The sequence below is a fragment of the Suncus etruscus genome, chromosome 3 (genome assembly GCF_024139225.1).
Source record: "Suncus etruscus isolate mSunEtr1 chromosome 3, mSunEtr1.pri.cur, whole genome shotgun sequence".
Lineage (NCBI taxonomy): Eukaryota > Metazoa > Chordata > Mammalia > Eulipotyphla > Soricidae > Suncus > Suncus etruscus.
The window spans coordinates 154,347,062-154,364,124 of NC_064850.1; the positions used below are offsets into that span (position 1 = coordinate 154,347,062).

Sequence of the window (17,063 nt, forward strand, 5' to 3'; positions counted from 1 at the left end):
CTATTGCTCCCGCCCCATAACATTTTCTTGCTGATTCAGGCTCTTCTTAATGAAAGACTGCATTGTATTCTGTGATATTCTTTGCAGTTTTTTGTTTTTCCTCTCCATTTTCCATTCTTTATATTTTTGGGCTTTTAGGTCACACCCGGCCGTGCTCAGGGATTCCTCCTGGCTCTATGCTCAGAAATCGCTCCTGGCAGGCTTGGGGACCATATGGGATGCCGGGATCTGAACCACCATCCTTCTGCATGCAAGGCAAATGCCTTACCTCCATGCAATCTCTCTGGCCCCCATTTTCCATTTTTTTTTTTTTTTGTTTTTTTGGACCACACCCATTTGATGCTCAGGGGTTACTCCTGGCTAAGAGCTCAGAAATTGCCCCTGGCTTGGGGGGACCATATGGGACACCGGGGATCAAACTGCGGTCCTTCCTTGGCTAGCGCTTGCAAGGCAGCCACCTCGCTGGCCCCTCATTATCCATTCTTAAAGAGAAATATTTTCTCTAGTATAATCTACGGATATAGCTGAGAGATAGTACAGTGGCTAGAGTATATTCCTACCATACTTCCAATCTGGGTTTGATCTTTAGTACTCCTATATTTTCCTGAGAACCACCAGATATGGACCTGGAGTTCCCTGAACATTGCTGGGTAGCCCTAGTGGTTCTGTCACTGCAGGACCCAAGTAGCATTGGATCTTCAAGCCCTAGAATTGTACTGCTGACCTGGTTGGCTAAGTTTTGTCAGAAGTGATCCCTGAGCCCCCTGAGCATCACTTCAGAGCTGGACCCACCCCCTTTAAATAAATGCCCTTTTTATGTACTTTGGTTTATTTAGCTTGTGTATTAAGAGGAGAGGTTAGGGGACCAGAGAGATAGCATGGAGGTAAGGTGTTTGCCTTGCATGCAGCAGGTCAGTGGTTCAAATTCCGACATTCCACATGGTCTCTCAAGCCTACCAAGAGCGATTTCTGAGCATAGAGCCAGGAGTGACTCCTGAGCACTGCTGGGTGTGACCCGAAAACCAAAAATAAAAGAAAAAAAAGAAGAGAGGTTAACATTTTTTGTTTATAATTTGATATTATACAAATATCTTTATGTTTTTAGTGTGAACCCACTAATAGAATTATTTTAATTCTGGGGCTAGAGCAATACGATAGTAGGTAGGGCATTTGCCTTGCCCTACCAGGTTTGATTCCCAGCATCCTATATGATCCTCTCAGTACTACTAGGCATGATTCCTGAGTGCAGAGCCAGGAGTTAACCCTGAGGATTTCTGGGTGGGACTCAAAAGCTTGAATTATTTTTTAAATGGTAAAATACTATTGAGGGGCTTGAGTGATAGTACAGCGGTAGAGCATTTGCTTTGCACACTGCCAGCCTGGGACAGACCTGGATTCCAGTCCTGGTATCCCTTTTTTTTTGTTTTGTTTTTTTTGTTTTTTTGTTTTTTTGTTTTTTTTGTTCACACCCAGCGTTGCTGTTGGGTTACTCCTGGCTGTCTGCTCAGAAATAGCTCCTGGCAGGCACGGAGGACCATGTGGGACACCGGGATTCAAACCAATCATCTTTGGTCCTGGATCGGCTGCTTGCAAGGCAAACGCCGCTGTGCTATCTCTCCAGGACCCAGTCCTGGTATCCCATATGATATCCCATATGATTCCTTGAGCCTGCCAGGAGCAATTTCTGAGAGCAGAGTCAGGAATAATCCCTCAGCACTGCTGGGTGTGGTCCCAAAACCAAAACCCAAACCAAAAAAATCTATTGACTTTAATAAATCAATTAATTGCTTCTTTTTTTTTTTTTTTTTTTGTTTTTGGGTCACACCCGGCATCCTTCAGGGGTTACTCCTGGCTCTACACTCAGAAATCGCTCCTAGCAGGCTCAGGGGTCCATATGGGATGCCGTGATTCAAATCACTGTCCTTCTGCATGCAAGATGAACGCTTTACCTTCATGCTCTCTCTCCGGCCCCATAATTGCTTCTTTATACTTAGGGAATGTCAATTGGTCTATTTGCCAGTTAGGTTTATATTGGGTAATACATATAAAATTCATAAGATTATAAAGCCTATTATAGCAGAAGTAAAATCTGATAAAGTGCTTAAATGTTCCTCATTGTATTTATTAACTCAATACTCATTGTATTCATTAACTTAATAATAATGATGTCTGTATTATCTTTCTTCCATCCCTACCTGCAGAATTCTAATTCACAAGTAGTTAAGAAAGTAGCGGTGGCACCTGTTAACAAATTGGCACAAATAGGAACTACTGTGGTAACTACTATTCCGAAGTCTTCCTCAGTACAAGTAAGTTGTTTTTGGGTGTGGCTATGCATGTATTGGTTATTTTATTGTTATTTAGTTGTTTCCTGCCAGATGCATAACTTACTATGTGATGTTGAAGAGAATGAATCATTGATATATGTTATCAAAATGGTGATTTTACAGGAACTGTTGAAGGTATGGAAATAGTAAGATAAGCATAGTACATATTTCTGAAATCATGAAGTTTCATATGAATATTTTAAGTAATACCAATGTATCTAATATCGAAGTTTCTTAGTGTTTAAAAACAGGTGCTAGGACTAAAATTTTTTTTTGTCATATATAGCTTGTTCAGTAGTTAATTTCTGGTTCTGCATTCAGAAATCTCACCCTTTGCAGTGCTCAGGGTGCCATATTGGATGCCAGGGATCAAACCCCAGGTTGGTTGGATGCAAAGCAAGTGTCCTACGCATTGTACTTTCTCTCCAGCCCCAAGATTAAATTTTTTTTGTGGGCCACACCCAGTGGTTTTCAGGGCTTACACCTGGCTCTACACTCAGTAATTACTCCTGATGGTACCTGTGGACCTTATGGGATGCCTGAGATTGAATCCAGGTAGGCTGCTTGCAAGGCAAATGCTTTACCTATTCCTATCACTGCAGGACTAGATTTTTTTTTTTTTTTTTTGGTTTTTGGGCCACACCCGGCGGTGCTCAGGGGTTCCTCCTGGCTGTCTGCTCAGAAATAGCTCCTGGCAAGCACGGGGGACCATATGGGACACCGGGATTTGAACCAACCCCCTTTGGTCCCGGATCGGCTGCTTGCAAGGCAAACGCCGCTGTGCTATCTCTCCAGACCCAGGACTAGATTTTTGATGAATGGAATATTAAGGATTGATACGTCTGGAGGCCAAGGAGAATAACTTTGAATTAGATGCAGACCCAGAAAAACCTCAGCTAACCTGATAGAGAAATTTGAAGAAATTATGCCCTTTTATGGGGAAAGAGGATAACACAATCGGATACAGCCCTTGTGGTAGCAGCACCGCTGGGCCTGAATGGTGCTTCATCACTAGCTCTAATGAGGAATTGGCTGAGCCCCAGAACATAATGTGGGAACATCCCCACAAAACAGTAGAAAAAAAAAGTCTGAGTTGCCTGAGTTTTCCTCTTGTGTAACAACATAGTTTAATGGGCTTCAATTCCTTTTCTGCAGTCAGATATTAGTTGTGGATTCTCCAGGGAGTATTATGCTCCTTGGCAATATAATTCTCTAACTGAGGGAAACCCTGCAGGAACTGGCAGCTAGAAGCTGTCTAATAGCATTCCCAGCTGTTAGATCTCTCCCGGTGATGGTAGGTATATAAGTCTACTCGTCGCATTGATGGTTATTAGCTTTCTCCTATTTGTTGGAGACCAGATTCCATGGTTGTTGCCAGTTTCTTCTTTGAGGAAACAAATGACATATTGGTAGAATTAGATTCCAGTTGATACATATCATTACCCTCCTTCACTATATATTCAATAGTCTGTATATGTTCAGTCCACAGCTCTTAATCTTCATAGCTTAATCAGTCATGGGGATTTTTATCTCTCATGTTATCTAACATTGCTGTGTGGACGAGTGTTAATGTCCTGCATGCATGGGACCTGGGTTTGATCTCTAGTTCCACAAAAACAAAAAACAAACAAAGAGAAAAAGAATTGCTGAATTTGTTCATTTATCTCTTTTATTTGTTTTTTGGGTCACACCCAGTGGTACTTGGGTGTTTTTCCTGACCCTGCACTCAGGGAACCATATTTGATACCAGAGTTTAACCCAGGTCAGCTACATGTGAGGCAAGCACTCTACCCATTTGTAATTTTATCATTATAATAGGGTAAGGAAATGCCAAGGAGCACCTAGTGGGCCACTGGATTCACCATACATATTCCTCTTCTTATATAATAGTAACCATACCTAACCCAATTAACCCTGTCATGTTGATACCTGATCTCTTTGCTTTTGGACCTTGGGCACAGGGAACCTGATGTGCTTTAGGAGGCAGTGATAGAACTTGTTTATAGGTATATTTATGGTATAATATATATAATACAGGCTTTTGTCCTTATGGGTAGAATTGGAAAGTATGCATTCCCAGAAGGTCTTTGAGGATGGTGGTAAATTGATTTATTTATCTTTAGTTTCCTTGATTTTTTAGTTATTTTTGTATTTGACATTTTGAAATACTTTTGTACTCTGTAACTACTGACTCTTAGGGGATAAGGATGGAATTCTATCTTTATAATGTTACTTTATAATGTTTATACTCCACCTCAACCTTTTGTAATCTGTTCTAACATTTTACTAAGTTGGCTGTTTCTGAGTCATAGCTTTTGCTACTGGTTTCAACTTTGTTATATCTGAAAACCAATTTTTACCTGCATATTGTTCCACAGACCCATAGTTAGAAGCAGTACAGTTCTTTATTTATTTTTTGTTTGTTTGTCTTGGGCCACACCTAGCAGTGCTCAGGTATTATTCTTGGCTCTCTACTTCTGGTGGGTTGGGGGAACTACATGGGATGCTGGGGATAACATCTGAGTTGGCCATGTACAAGGCAAATGCCCTACCTGCTCAGGCCCCATAACCAGTATTTTTTTTGTTTGTTTGTTTTTGGGCCACACCCGGCAAGGCTCAGGGGTTACTCTTGGCTGTCTGCTCAGAAATAGCTCCTGGCAGGCACGGGGGACCTTATGGGACACCAGGATTCGAACCAACCACCTTAGGTCCTGGTTCGGCTGCTTGCAAGGCAAACGCCACTGTGCTATCTCTCAGGACCCAGTATTTTTTTTTAACTAGTATTTTTTTTTTAAACATTTCTATACCTGTGGACTATCACCAGTCAATGGTGGTTGAAAACCATTGCCCTATATGGTACAATCAGTAGATAACTTGGTTATGTATTACTCATAGACATCCTTTGCCATATAGAGAATAGATCTTTTGGAGTATGTCATATAACTTGTAGTTGAAATCCTCTATTGATGTTCCAAAATATAGTTAATTACAGCATTCTTATTATTTTCCTCTAGCAGAGGTGATGAGCAATGCAACAGATTTTCAGTTGTTTTTGTCCTTTAATAGAAGTTACTATTATTGAACATCTAATATTCTTTTTTTTTTTTTTTTGTTTTTGGGCCACACCCGGTGGTGCTCAGGGGTTACTCCTGGCTGTCTGCTCAGAAATAGCTCCTGGCAGGCACGGGGGACCATATGGGACACCGGGATTCGAACCAACCACCTTTGGTCCTGGATCGGCTGCTTGCAAGGCAAACACCACTGTGCTATCTCTCCGGGCCCTAATATTCTTTTTTTTTTTTTTGGTTTATGGGCCACACTTGGTGCTCAGGAATCACTCCTGGTAGTTTTGGGGCGGGGGGGGGGGAATCCCGGGGATTGAACCTTGGTCAGCCACGTGCAAGGCAAACACCCTACCCGCAGTGTTATTGCCCTGGCTCATGAACATAAGTACTTTAAAAGTAAGTGTAGAGAGGTTGAAAAACTTGAGTAATTTCTGCCAATGTGTAGAGGAATTTAAGCCAAGGTCTCTATATGACTTTAAAATTTATTTTGTTTTGGGGCTTTACCCATTGATGTTTAGGAGTTACTCCTGCCTCTGTACTCTGTCCAAACTTTAAATAAATTCTAAGATGATTATTAAGCCAACTAAATCTTACTATTGCTTTATGAGAAATAATTACTTAAAGTGGTTTTTTTTGGTTCGTTTTTTGGATTTTGGGCCACACCCATCAATGCTAAGGAGTTACTCCTCATTTTGCACTCAGGAATCTCTCTCCTCCTGGGCTCTGGAAGGATCATATGGGATCCTAGGGACTGAACCTGGCTCTGCTAGATGCAAGACAAGTGCCCTACCCGCAGTACTATTGCTCTGGCCCAGTAAACTGGTTTTGTGTGTGTGTGTGTGTGTTGTGTTGTGTTTTGGGGCCACACCTGGCAGTACTTGGGTTATTCCTGGCTTTGTGCTCAGAAATTACTCCTGGTAGACTTGGGACTATATGGGATGCTGGGGATTAAACCTGGGTTGGCTGCATGCAAGGCAAATGCCTTACCCACTGTGATATCACTCCAGCTCTTTGTGGGTATTTATACTTATAAGTCAGGTATGCACATGGAATGCCACTACAGAGGTGTACAGAAGTGAAAGACTTGTACTTACAGGTGGTGTAAAAGGGAGGTACAAGCTATGCAAGGGATCATATCAGAGAAAAATCAAGATAGCTAGTTTAGATAAATTGGTGGGGAACTAAAGGAGTGAAGTCTTGGGTGAAATGTCTGTATGGAGGGTCAAGAAAGATAGAGAATAGAAGCAAAAGGTGTGAAGGGATTGCACATGTGTTTCAATTTCAGTAATTTGTAGGTGAGGATGGATGGAAAGGGGAAACTTATGATTCAGACCAGCACTTGATCACCTGAATGGGGTATTCACAGTTCATTTATGGGAATGGTAAGACAATAGGAGTGTATTATAGTTCAAGAATTTACAATTCAGGGGTCCAGAGTGATTGTACCATGGGTAGGGTGCTTGTCCTACATGTAGGAATCAATCCCCAGCAGCCCATATGGTCCCGTGAGCACTGCCAGGTATGGTCCCAAAAGCAAAAAATTATCTATCTATCTATCTATCTATCTATCTATCTATCTATCTATCTATCTATCTGTCTGTCTGTCTGTCTGTCTGTCTGTCTGTCTGTCTGTCTGTCTGTCTATCATCTATCTTATCTATCTGTCTGTCTGTCTGTCTGTCTATATCTATCATCTATCTTATCTATCTATCTATCTATTTATATCTATCTATCTTCATCATCATCTATCATCTACTGTCATTCAATTATTGTTTTATACATTTTTGTTTTGGCGGTGTCTCTAGGAGGGTTCAGGGGCTACTCTGGGTTTGTGCTGGGGAGACCATGTGTAGTTATTGGAGATTGAACCTTGGCTTCCTGATTGCAAAGCATACACTCATCCTGTTAAGCTAGCTATCTCTGTCCCCAAAAGGATTTTTTCTGTTGTCTATGAACTTTTACCATTGAGTCATCAGTTTCTCTTGTTTAGAATTAATTTTTGTTTTGGTTTTGGGTCACACCCAGCAGCGCTCAGAGGTGTTACTCCTGGCTCTACACTCAGATATCGCTCCTGGCAGGCTCTGGGGACCATATCGGATGCCAGGATTCGAACCACCGTCCTTCTGTATGCAAGGCAAATGCTCTACCTTCATGCTATCCCTCCAGCCCTCTAGAATTAATATTTTTAAGTAGGTATAGAAAATGATCCTCATTGAAATGCAGTTTATCTGAGTTAAATTCTTTTTTTTGTTTGTTTGTTTTTGTTTTTGGGCCACACCTGTTTGACGCTCAGGGGTTACTCCTGGCTATGTGCTCAGAAATCGCCCCTGGCTTGGGGGGGACCATATGGGACGCTGGGGGATCGAACCGCGGTCCTTGGCTAGCGCTTGTAAGGCAGACACCTTACCTCTAGCGCCACCTTCCCGGCCCCTGAGTTAAATTCTTTTTTTTTTTTTTTTTGGTTTTTGGGCCACACCCAGTAACGCTCAGGGGTTACTCCTGGCTATGTGCTTAGAAGTTGCTCCTGGCTTGGGGGGCCATATGGGACACCTGGGGATCGAACCGCGGTCCGTCCAAGGCTAGCGCAGGCAAGGCAGGCACCTTACCTTTAGCGCCACCGCCCGGCCTCTGAGTTAAATTCTTGACGAGCACATGGTCCCCCAACATTGTCTCCTGAGCATTTCTGAGTGTGGCCCTGGAGGCCTCCAGCAGTACTGAAGTGACCCAGGTAGTTTTTTTTTTTTTGGGTCACACCCGGCGGTGCTCAGGGGTTACTCCTGGCTGTCTGCTCAGAAATAGCTCCTGGCAGGCACGGGGGACCATATGGGACACCGGGATTCGAACCAACCACCTTTGGTCCTGGATTGGCTGCTTGCAAGGCAAACGCCGCTGTGCTATCTCTCCGGGCCCAGGTAGTTCTGATGTTAGAGGGCCAAAGCAGTATTGAATCCTTGGGTCCTTGTGCTGAACTGCTACCCAGATTGACCAGGAATCAATCACTGGTGGTGTCCCAGACCTCCTGAGAGCCCTCCAAAATACAAATATATTTAAAATAAAATAAAAAAAAAAAGCAGGAAGGAGACTTTATTTCACTGATGCCTTACAGATATGTTTGTATTTAATAAAATTGTATTAATTTAGGTGCAGTTTATGACATTCTGGCCCCTTAATTGGTATTTAAAATTTTTTATTGTTACCCTCAAAACTGTACATTTCCTTGTTAAAAGCCTTTATGCTGTGGAATCACAAGATAAATTCAGCAGCCTGACAGCTCAACAGGTGGAACACATATAAGGCATGAGTTCAGTCCTTGGTACCTCATTATCCCCTGAGCATTGTCAAGAGGGACTCCTGAGAATAGAAATGGGAATAGTCTCCAAACACAGTAGTTGTGTCCTGCCCATGTTCAAAAAAAAAATAGAATGTGTTAAATGTTGTGGGTTAAAAATGATCTTTGAATTAAAAACATACACCCCCTTCCTAGAAATATTTTGTTTTTGTTTTTGTCTTTGGGCTACACCCGGCGGTGCTCAGGGGTTACTCCTGGCTGTCTGCTCAGAAATAGCTCCTGGCAGGCACGGGGGACCATATGGGACACTGGGATTCGAACCAACCACCTTTGGTCTGGATCGGCTGCTTGCAAGGCAAACGGCACTGTGCTATCTCTCTGGGCCCCCCCTTCCTAGAAATATTAAATATTATATTACCTTGAGATACAGGGTTAAAAGGTTGTTGATAGTTGAGATTTGATTTTACAGTGTTCCAACACCCATCCTTTCACCATTTTTCACCCACCTTTCCCATCACCAATTTCCACAGTTACCCTCCCACTGCTCAAATCCCCAGTCTGCCTCACTTTCTATATCGTTTTCATTTCAGGCGCTGTGATTTGCAGTACTGTTGCTGAAGGGGCTTGTCATGCATATCACTTTACTTCCTTCCCAGTTCTTGTCCAGAGTGATTACATAGTGGTACTTTTTTATCTTTTTTTTTTTTTGGTTTTTGGGCCATACCCGGCGTTGCTTAGGGGTTCCTCCTGGCTGTCTGCTTAGAAATAGCTCCTGGCAGGCACGGGGGACCATATGGGACACCGGGATTCGAACCAACCACCTTTGGTCCTGGATCTGCTGCTTGCAAGGCAAACGCCGCTGTGCTATCTCTCCGGGCCCTGTACTTTTCTATCTTAATTTCACTTTCTGCCCATTGTTTCTATTGTCTTTGTGTATTAATCTTATATTATGGGTTAAAAATGATTTTGTAGGAGCTGGAGAGATAGCATGAAGTAGGCCATTTGCCTTGCATGCAGAAGGATGGTAGTTCGAAGCCTGGCATCTCATATGGTCCCCCCCGAGCCTGCCAGGAGCTATTTCTTGAGCATAGAGCCAGGAGTAACCCCTGAATGCTGCCCGGTGTGACCCAAAACCCAATATATATATATATATATACATATATATATATATATATGTATATATTTTTTCTAAAGGCACTTATCTAATACATACTCCCAATATTCATAAAGTGGGAAATCTTTATTGTAATTAAAATTCACCTTTTAACTGTTGAAATTTTCTTGAAGATTATAGCAATTGTGACATTGTCTTCAGCCTTTAAAACACTATGTGTGAGAGAATAGTAATATTCTCTTTAACTCCCAACTTTTTTTTTGCTTTTTTGGGTCATACAGCGCTCAGGGGTTACTCCTGGTTCTACTCTCAGAAATCACTCCTGGCAATCTTGGGGGACCATATGGGAAGCCGGGATTCGAACCACTGTCCTTTTACATGCAAGGCAAACACCCTGCCTCTCCGCCCCCTCCCAACTTTTCTTATCTTTAATATTTACTGTTTTTAAAATAAGGGTTGCTATATTTCACTGTGGTTATATTGTATTAAATTTTTAATCCTGTAGGTGGTGCTATACTCATATTTAATTTTAGTAGGTGAAAGAAAGTTTTCTTTTTAATATGAAAGTTATCACATTTTACATATTTTTATATTAGTCAGCTTATCAAAATATAATTAGTATACTTGTTTAACTTCTGAGAAAAATAACAATAGGAAGGTTGGTTTGGTTGTTGTTTTGTGGCTTTAACTGGTGCTGCTGGGAGTTATTCCTGGCTCTATACTTACTGCCTTGGGCACCATATGAGATTCTGGGAATCAAACATATATCTATCAGTCACATGCATGGCAGACACCATAGTCCAACCTCAACGATGGAAAGTTTTGTGTTTTTATATAATGACTTGCTAGTGCAAGAATTTTTTGAAAAAGTATTGATAATGGGAATGAGGATAGTAGTTACCATTGCTATCCTTGGTTTTTATAGACAGGAATAATAGGTTTGGAACTTTAAGTTATTTCAGGTTAATTTTCAGTTGATATCCATGAAAAGTAGGCAAAGTAGGTGAAAATGAAACCCAGGTCTCAAGTTTTCATTAACTTTGTTATATTTCTTTAGATTAGAGTAGAGAATGATATAAAATGACGATGTTAAGATCCATTTATAGACTAATATATGTGAAGTGAGGGGCCTACTATGATAATATATCATTTGACCTTATATCTAAATATACACCACTTTTCATTTCAGACAGCAGCAATGTCGACCAGTGTTGTCACAGTTACACCTATAAAACCATTGATGACTGTAACAAACCTGAAGTCCTCAAGTTTGGGAGTATCATCCATAAATGCAAATGAGCCCAAGGTCAAAACAACTGCTCAGATTAATCTTTCTCCGGTGAGCTCTCATTTTTACCTCACATAAAAACACTCTTTACAAATTTTCGTGCATTTGATTTTCTAACATTTTGTGTTTGTATTTTGATATTAGACAATGCTAGAAAATGTGAAGAAATGTAAGAACTTTCTTGCAATGTTAATAAAACTGGCATGTAGTGGGTCACAGTCTCCAGAAATGGGGAAGAGTGTAAAGAAACTGGTGGAACAACTTCTGGTAAGTTAGCACTATTAAACTCACAATCTCTGTAAGAATCCACTAAAAATATTATAAATGGGTAAAAATATTTTATAAGATTTTAGATACCTTTTTGATAAATTTTGTTACTTAGAGTATGGGGACGAGTTGGGGCATACTTAGAGGATCTAGATATCTTTTTTGTTTGTTTGTTTTTTTTTTTGTTTTTTGGGTTACACCCATTTGATGCTCAGGGGTTACTCCTGGCTAAGCGCTCAGAAATTGCCCCTGGCTTAGGGGGACCATATGGGATGCCGGGGGATAGAACCAAGGTCCTTCCTTGGCTAGTCCTTGCAAGGCAGACACCTTACCTCTAGCACCACCTCACCGGCCCCTGATCTAGATATCATTTAAGCTCAGGAATTTAAGTTAGTGGTACGTGGGGGCCATTATGTGCTATTGGAGAGCAGATTGGTATTGATGGTATCAAGCATCTTACCATACCCCTGCACACTTGTCTCTAGTCTTTGCTTTTACTTTTTTTTTTTTTTTTTGGTTTTTGGGCCACACCCAGTAACACTCAGGGGTTACTCCTGTACTCCTGGCTATGCGCTCAGAAGTCGCTCCTGGCTTGGGGGACCATATGGGAAACCCGGGGATCGAACCGCGGTTCATCCAAGGCTAGCACAGGCAAAGCAGGCACCTTACCTCTAGCGCCACCACCCGGCCCCTGCTTTTACTTTTTTCTTAATCCTTTGTTATTATAATTTTGTATTTTGGGGTCACTCCTGGCAGTGCTTAGGGCTTACTCCTGGCTCTATGTTCAGGGATCACTCCTGGTGGGTATAGTGCACATTGGAAAATCACCATAGCATATCTATCATCACTGTAGCTTATCTCCAAACCAAGGTTAATGAGTCTGAATCAGGGTCGCACATAAAACCAGGCTGAGGGTGATACACTTGTAGTCTGGCACTCTGCTACCTCGAATGGAGAGCAAGCTGCCTGCCAGAACTGCTGTTTTTATTGAGTACAGAGACCACTCCTGAGTCGGGCAGTAAAACAAATAGCTCAGGCTATCCTGAGCCAGTCCCACCCAAGTTTACTAGTAAGACAATCTCTGTTTTGATGTAAATCCAAGTTGTAAACAAACATACAAAAGAACCAGGGATGATCTTTATTTTAGGTAAAATAAAATGTAACCTAACAGATTATAATGGGATGCTGGGGATTAAATCTGGGTTGACTTTGTGGAAGGCAAGCACACTACCTATTGTGCTATTGTTCCAGCCCTTGAAGCCTTTTTTTTTTTTTTTTGGTTTTTGGGCCACACCCGGCAGTGCTCAGGGGTCACTCCTGGCTATCTGCTCAGAAATAGCTCCTGGCAGGCACGGGGGACCATATGGGATGCCTGTACTCAAACCAACCACCTTAGGTCCCAGATCAGCTGCTTGCAAGGCAAACACCGCTGTGCTATCTCTCCAGCTTTTTGGGGGGGGGGAGGGAGCCATTTTTTTAAGTTTATAAAGATAATTTACTAGAAAGCAGAATGTAAAATATAATAAATTTACAATATGGTGTGCTTCTACTTTCTTCTTTTTTCTTTTTTTTTTTTTGGATTTTGGGGCCACACCTGTTTGGCGCTCAGAAATTGCCCCTGACTTGGGGGGACCATATGGGACGCCGGGGGATCGCACAGCGGTCCTTCCTTGGCTAGTGCTTGCAAGGCAGACACTTTACCTCTAGCGCCACCTCACCGGCCTCTAATGCTTGTACTTTCTTAAAGAAGTGATTAAAGGAACCAGTTAAGGACACACATGTTTTTGCATGTGCAAGAATCCAAAGTTGGTTTTCAGACTTTTGGGGGGGGGGTTGGATTACACCTGGCAGCGTTCAGGGTTTACTCCTGGCTCTACTAGGCTCAGAAATCACTCCTGACAGGCTTGGGGAACCATATGGGATGCCGGGATTTGAACCACTGTCCTTCTGCATGCAAGGCAAATGCCTTACCTCCATGCTATCTCTCGGCCCCTCAGACTTTTTTCTATCTTTTAGAGGTTTCCTGCATCTCATCCTGACCCCCCTTTGATCTTTTTCTCAGCTTATGTTATTCTGCTGCTTAGGCCTTCTCTTGAGTTTGTGATGGGAGGTGGGTGGACCAACTGTGGTACTATCCCTGGCTCTGTGTTCAAGAGTGATCCTGAGGTACTTGAGGGACCATGTTTAATAACTGGGATTGAACCTGTTGCCATGTATAAGACAAGTCTCCTATCTTCTGTACCTATCTCAGATTCCACACTTAATTAAGAGACTAAAATATTATTTACTCATGCATTCAGCCAGGTATTTGTTCTTTTTGATAAGGGGATTCTCTGTAAATTCTGCTCATCAGACCCAGAGTCTAATACAGGAATCTACTCTATCACTAAGCCATGTCCTCTTACCCTGGCTTACTGGAGTAGTTTTGTTGTTGTTTTGGAGTCACAGAGCCTGTGCTTCTGGATTTCTTCTACTCTGTTCCGAGGAATCACTCCTAGCAGTGCTTAGAGAACCATATGCAAGGCAAGCACCTTCCTACTGCATCTTTGACCCTAATGATGTGAAAAGTTTGGCATGCCAGAACAAAAAAATTAAATGGGAGTGGGAGGGGAGATAGGGCAGCACATTTCCAAAGGATATTAAATAGTGGACACTGTCTTTACTTATAAACATGACTGACATACTTTAAAAATATTTATATATTTAAAAGTGTTTCTTTCTCTCATTCTTTAGGATGCAAAAATTGAAGCAGAAGAATTTACTAGACAACTGTACATTGAACTCAAGTCTTCACCTCAGCCTCATCTTGTTCCTTTTCTTAAGGTATTGTTGTGTGTTACTTTCAAAAATATTTGTGTTTGATTATTTTATTTAAACCATGACAATTTCAATTTAACAGCAATTTCATGTGAAGATACTAATAAAATAAGATACTGTTGCAGTCTGTAAAAAAATATTCACTGGGGCTGTAACAATAGCACAGGAGGGTGCTGTCTTGCATGTGTCTGACCAAGTTTTGATCCCCAGCACCCCATATGGTCTCTCTATCCCAGGAGAAGAGATTTCTGAGGGGTGAGAGAGAAAGAGAGAGACAGAGACAGAGACAGAGACAGAGAGGGGGGGAGAGAAAGAGAGAGAGACACCATATACCCGCTGAGAGAATGAGAGAATCCCACACACACACACACACACACACATCCCACACCCCACACACACACACCCCACCCCACCACACACAAACACATACCAACACACACACAAACACACACATACACACACATACAGAATACCACTAGAACTTATTCCTGAGCATTGAGACCAGAACCTTCAACCTTCCATTCTTAATATATAGATATAAGATTTTCAGGCTTGTTCTAATGACTCATACTTTGTTAGAATAATAAGCTTTATACTGCCAATTAGTGGAAATGCTGTTAATATTTATATGTTAATAGACATATTTTTCTTTGAGTTACTGAATCAAATAAAATTTGATGGAGAACAATAACTTTGTAAACAAAAATTTGGAAGTGATAAGAGGCAGCTCAGTGGAATGAGCATCTTTTGCATGCAGGCTTGGGAACAATATGGGAAGCTGAAGATCGAACCCAGGTCCGGCCTGAGTTGGCTATATGCAAGGCAGATGCCCTACCACTGTTACCATTCTGGTTTCTTTCCCATAAGTTTTGAAATAATGGAATGAGGAAATTGCCTTTAGAAAAATTTGGCTTGGAGTCTGGAGCAATACTACAGTCGGTAGGGTATTTGCCTTGCATACAACCATCACAGACTTGATTTCAGCACACACCCCAATATGTCTCCCCAAGCCCTGCCAGGAGTGATCACTGAGCACAGATCCAGGAGTAATCTGAGTCTTGTCAGATGTGGGTGCCACATTCACTCCCCCAATTTTTTTTTTTTTTTTTTTTTTTTTTTGGTTTTTGAGTCACACCCTGTGACGCTCAGGGGTTACTCCTGGCTATGCGCTCAGAAGTTGCTCCTGGCTTCTTGGGGGACCATATGGGACGCCGGGGGATCGAACCGCGGGATCGAACCGCGGTCCGTCCTAGGCTAGCGCAGGCAAGGCAGGCACCTTACCTCCAGCGCCACCGCCCGGCCCCAACTCCCCCAATTTTTGGCTTGCCATTGGAGATGGAAAAGTCTTCATAGGGAGAGTGGTTTTAGTTACCTTAAGTATGGGGCTAGAGGGGCCGGGAAGGTGGCGCTAGAGGTAAGGTGTCTACCTCCTAGCGTAGGATGGACCGCGGTTCGATCCCCCGGCGTCCCATATGGTCCCCCCAAGCCAGGGGCGATTTCTGAGCGCATAGCCAGGAGTAACCCCTGAGCGTCAAATGGGTGTGGCCCAAAAACCAAAAAAAAAAAAAAAAAATACAATACAAGTATGGGGCTAGAGGGCCCGGAGAGATAGCACAGTGGCGATTGCCTTGCAAGCAGCCGATCCAGGACCTAAGGTGGTTGGTTTGAATCCCGGTGTCCCATATGGTCCCCCGTGCCTGCCAGGAGCTATTTCTGAGCAGACAGCCAGGAGTGTAACCCCTGAGCACCGCCGGGTGTGGCCCAAAAAAACAAAAATCAAACAAACAAACAAAAAAGTATGGGGCTAGAATAATAGCACAGTGGGTAAGATGTTTTCCTTGCATGTGGCTAACCTGCAATATCTGGCATATCAATATCAATATCAATATCTGGCATCTCATATGTTCTCCTAAGCACCGCCAGGAGTAATTTCTGAGCACAGAGCCAGGAGTAACTTGATTGCCACCACATGTGACCCTAAAACAAAAACAAAAATATAAATAAAAGAAACTTAACATTTTTTATTTTTTGGTTTGGGGACTCTGCAGTCAGGAATGATTCCTGGCATTGCTGGGAGACTATATAGAATGCCGAGGATCGAACCTGAGTCAGCAATATGCAAGGTAGCATCCTGCCTGCTGCTGTGCTATCCCTTTGGTCTCTTGCCTGCTGTTTTATGTCTCTAGCCCCAATAAAGCATTTTTTAATTAAAAAATGTCTCTTTAATTAACAAAAATAAAGAATATATGTATATAAGTGCAAGGGAGGGAGTAAATTAATTTGTTCATAATAAAGACAGTAACTTAAGGGTCAAAGCAAGGAAAAAATTTTAAAACACTGGTAACTACCAAAAAGTAAGGGTCAAAGCAAGGAAAAATTTTTAAACACACACACACACACACACACACACACACACACACACACACACACACACACACACACACACGCATCAGCAACAGAAATAACCAGGGATAAGAAGGCATAACTTTAGTTTTAGGTTGACTATTTTTTCAAATATAAAAAGATATGCATCAACTTAAAGTGCAGTCAGAATTTAATGGGATATATAGCTCAGCAATAGAGTGGTTTTCTGGTATGTATTAGATCTGAGTTCTGATTCTGGAACCACACATACAAAAAATTAATTAAGAAATATCAAAGAGGGCCCAGAGAGACAGCACAGCGGCGTTTGCCTTGCAAGCAGCTGATCCAAAACCAAAGGTGGTTGGTTCGAATCCCAGTGTCCCATATGGTCCCCCATGCCTGCCAGGAGCTATTTCTGAGTAGACAGCCAGGAGTAACCCCTGAGCACCGCCGGGTGTGGCCCAAAAAACCTAAAAAACAAACAAACAAACAAAAAAAGAAATATCAAAGGAAAGGCTGGAGCAATAGCACA

The 17,063-nt window shown here is 42.1% G+C and overlaps 2 protein-coding genes across 3 annotated transcripts in view; one reads left to right on the forward strand and one right to left on the reverse strand.

Moving 5' to 3' along the window:
• KCTD1 (potassium channel tetramerization domain containing 1) overlaps positions 1-17,063 on the reverse strand; it is an 802,770-nt gene that overhangs the window by 516,768 nt on the left and 268,939 nt on the right. The gene's annotated exons all lie outside the window — the stretch shown is intronic.
• TAF4B (TATA-box binding protein associated factor 4b) overlaps positions 1-17,063 on the forward strand; it is a 111,590-nt gene that overhangs the window by 16,153 nt on the left and 78,374 nt on the right. Inside the window, exons 3-6 of the mRNA XM_049769555.1 lie at positions 2,202-2,309; positions 10,985-11,134; positions 11,228-11,350; positions 14,084-14,173. Of these exons, the coding sequence (XP_049625512.1) occupies positions 2,202-2,309; positions 10,985-11,134; positions 11,228-11,350; positions 14,084-14,173 (471 nt within the window). The remainder of the gene's footprint in view (positions 1-2,201; positions 2,310-10,984; positions 11,135-11,227; positions 11,351-14,083; positions 14,174-17,063) is intronic.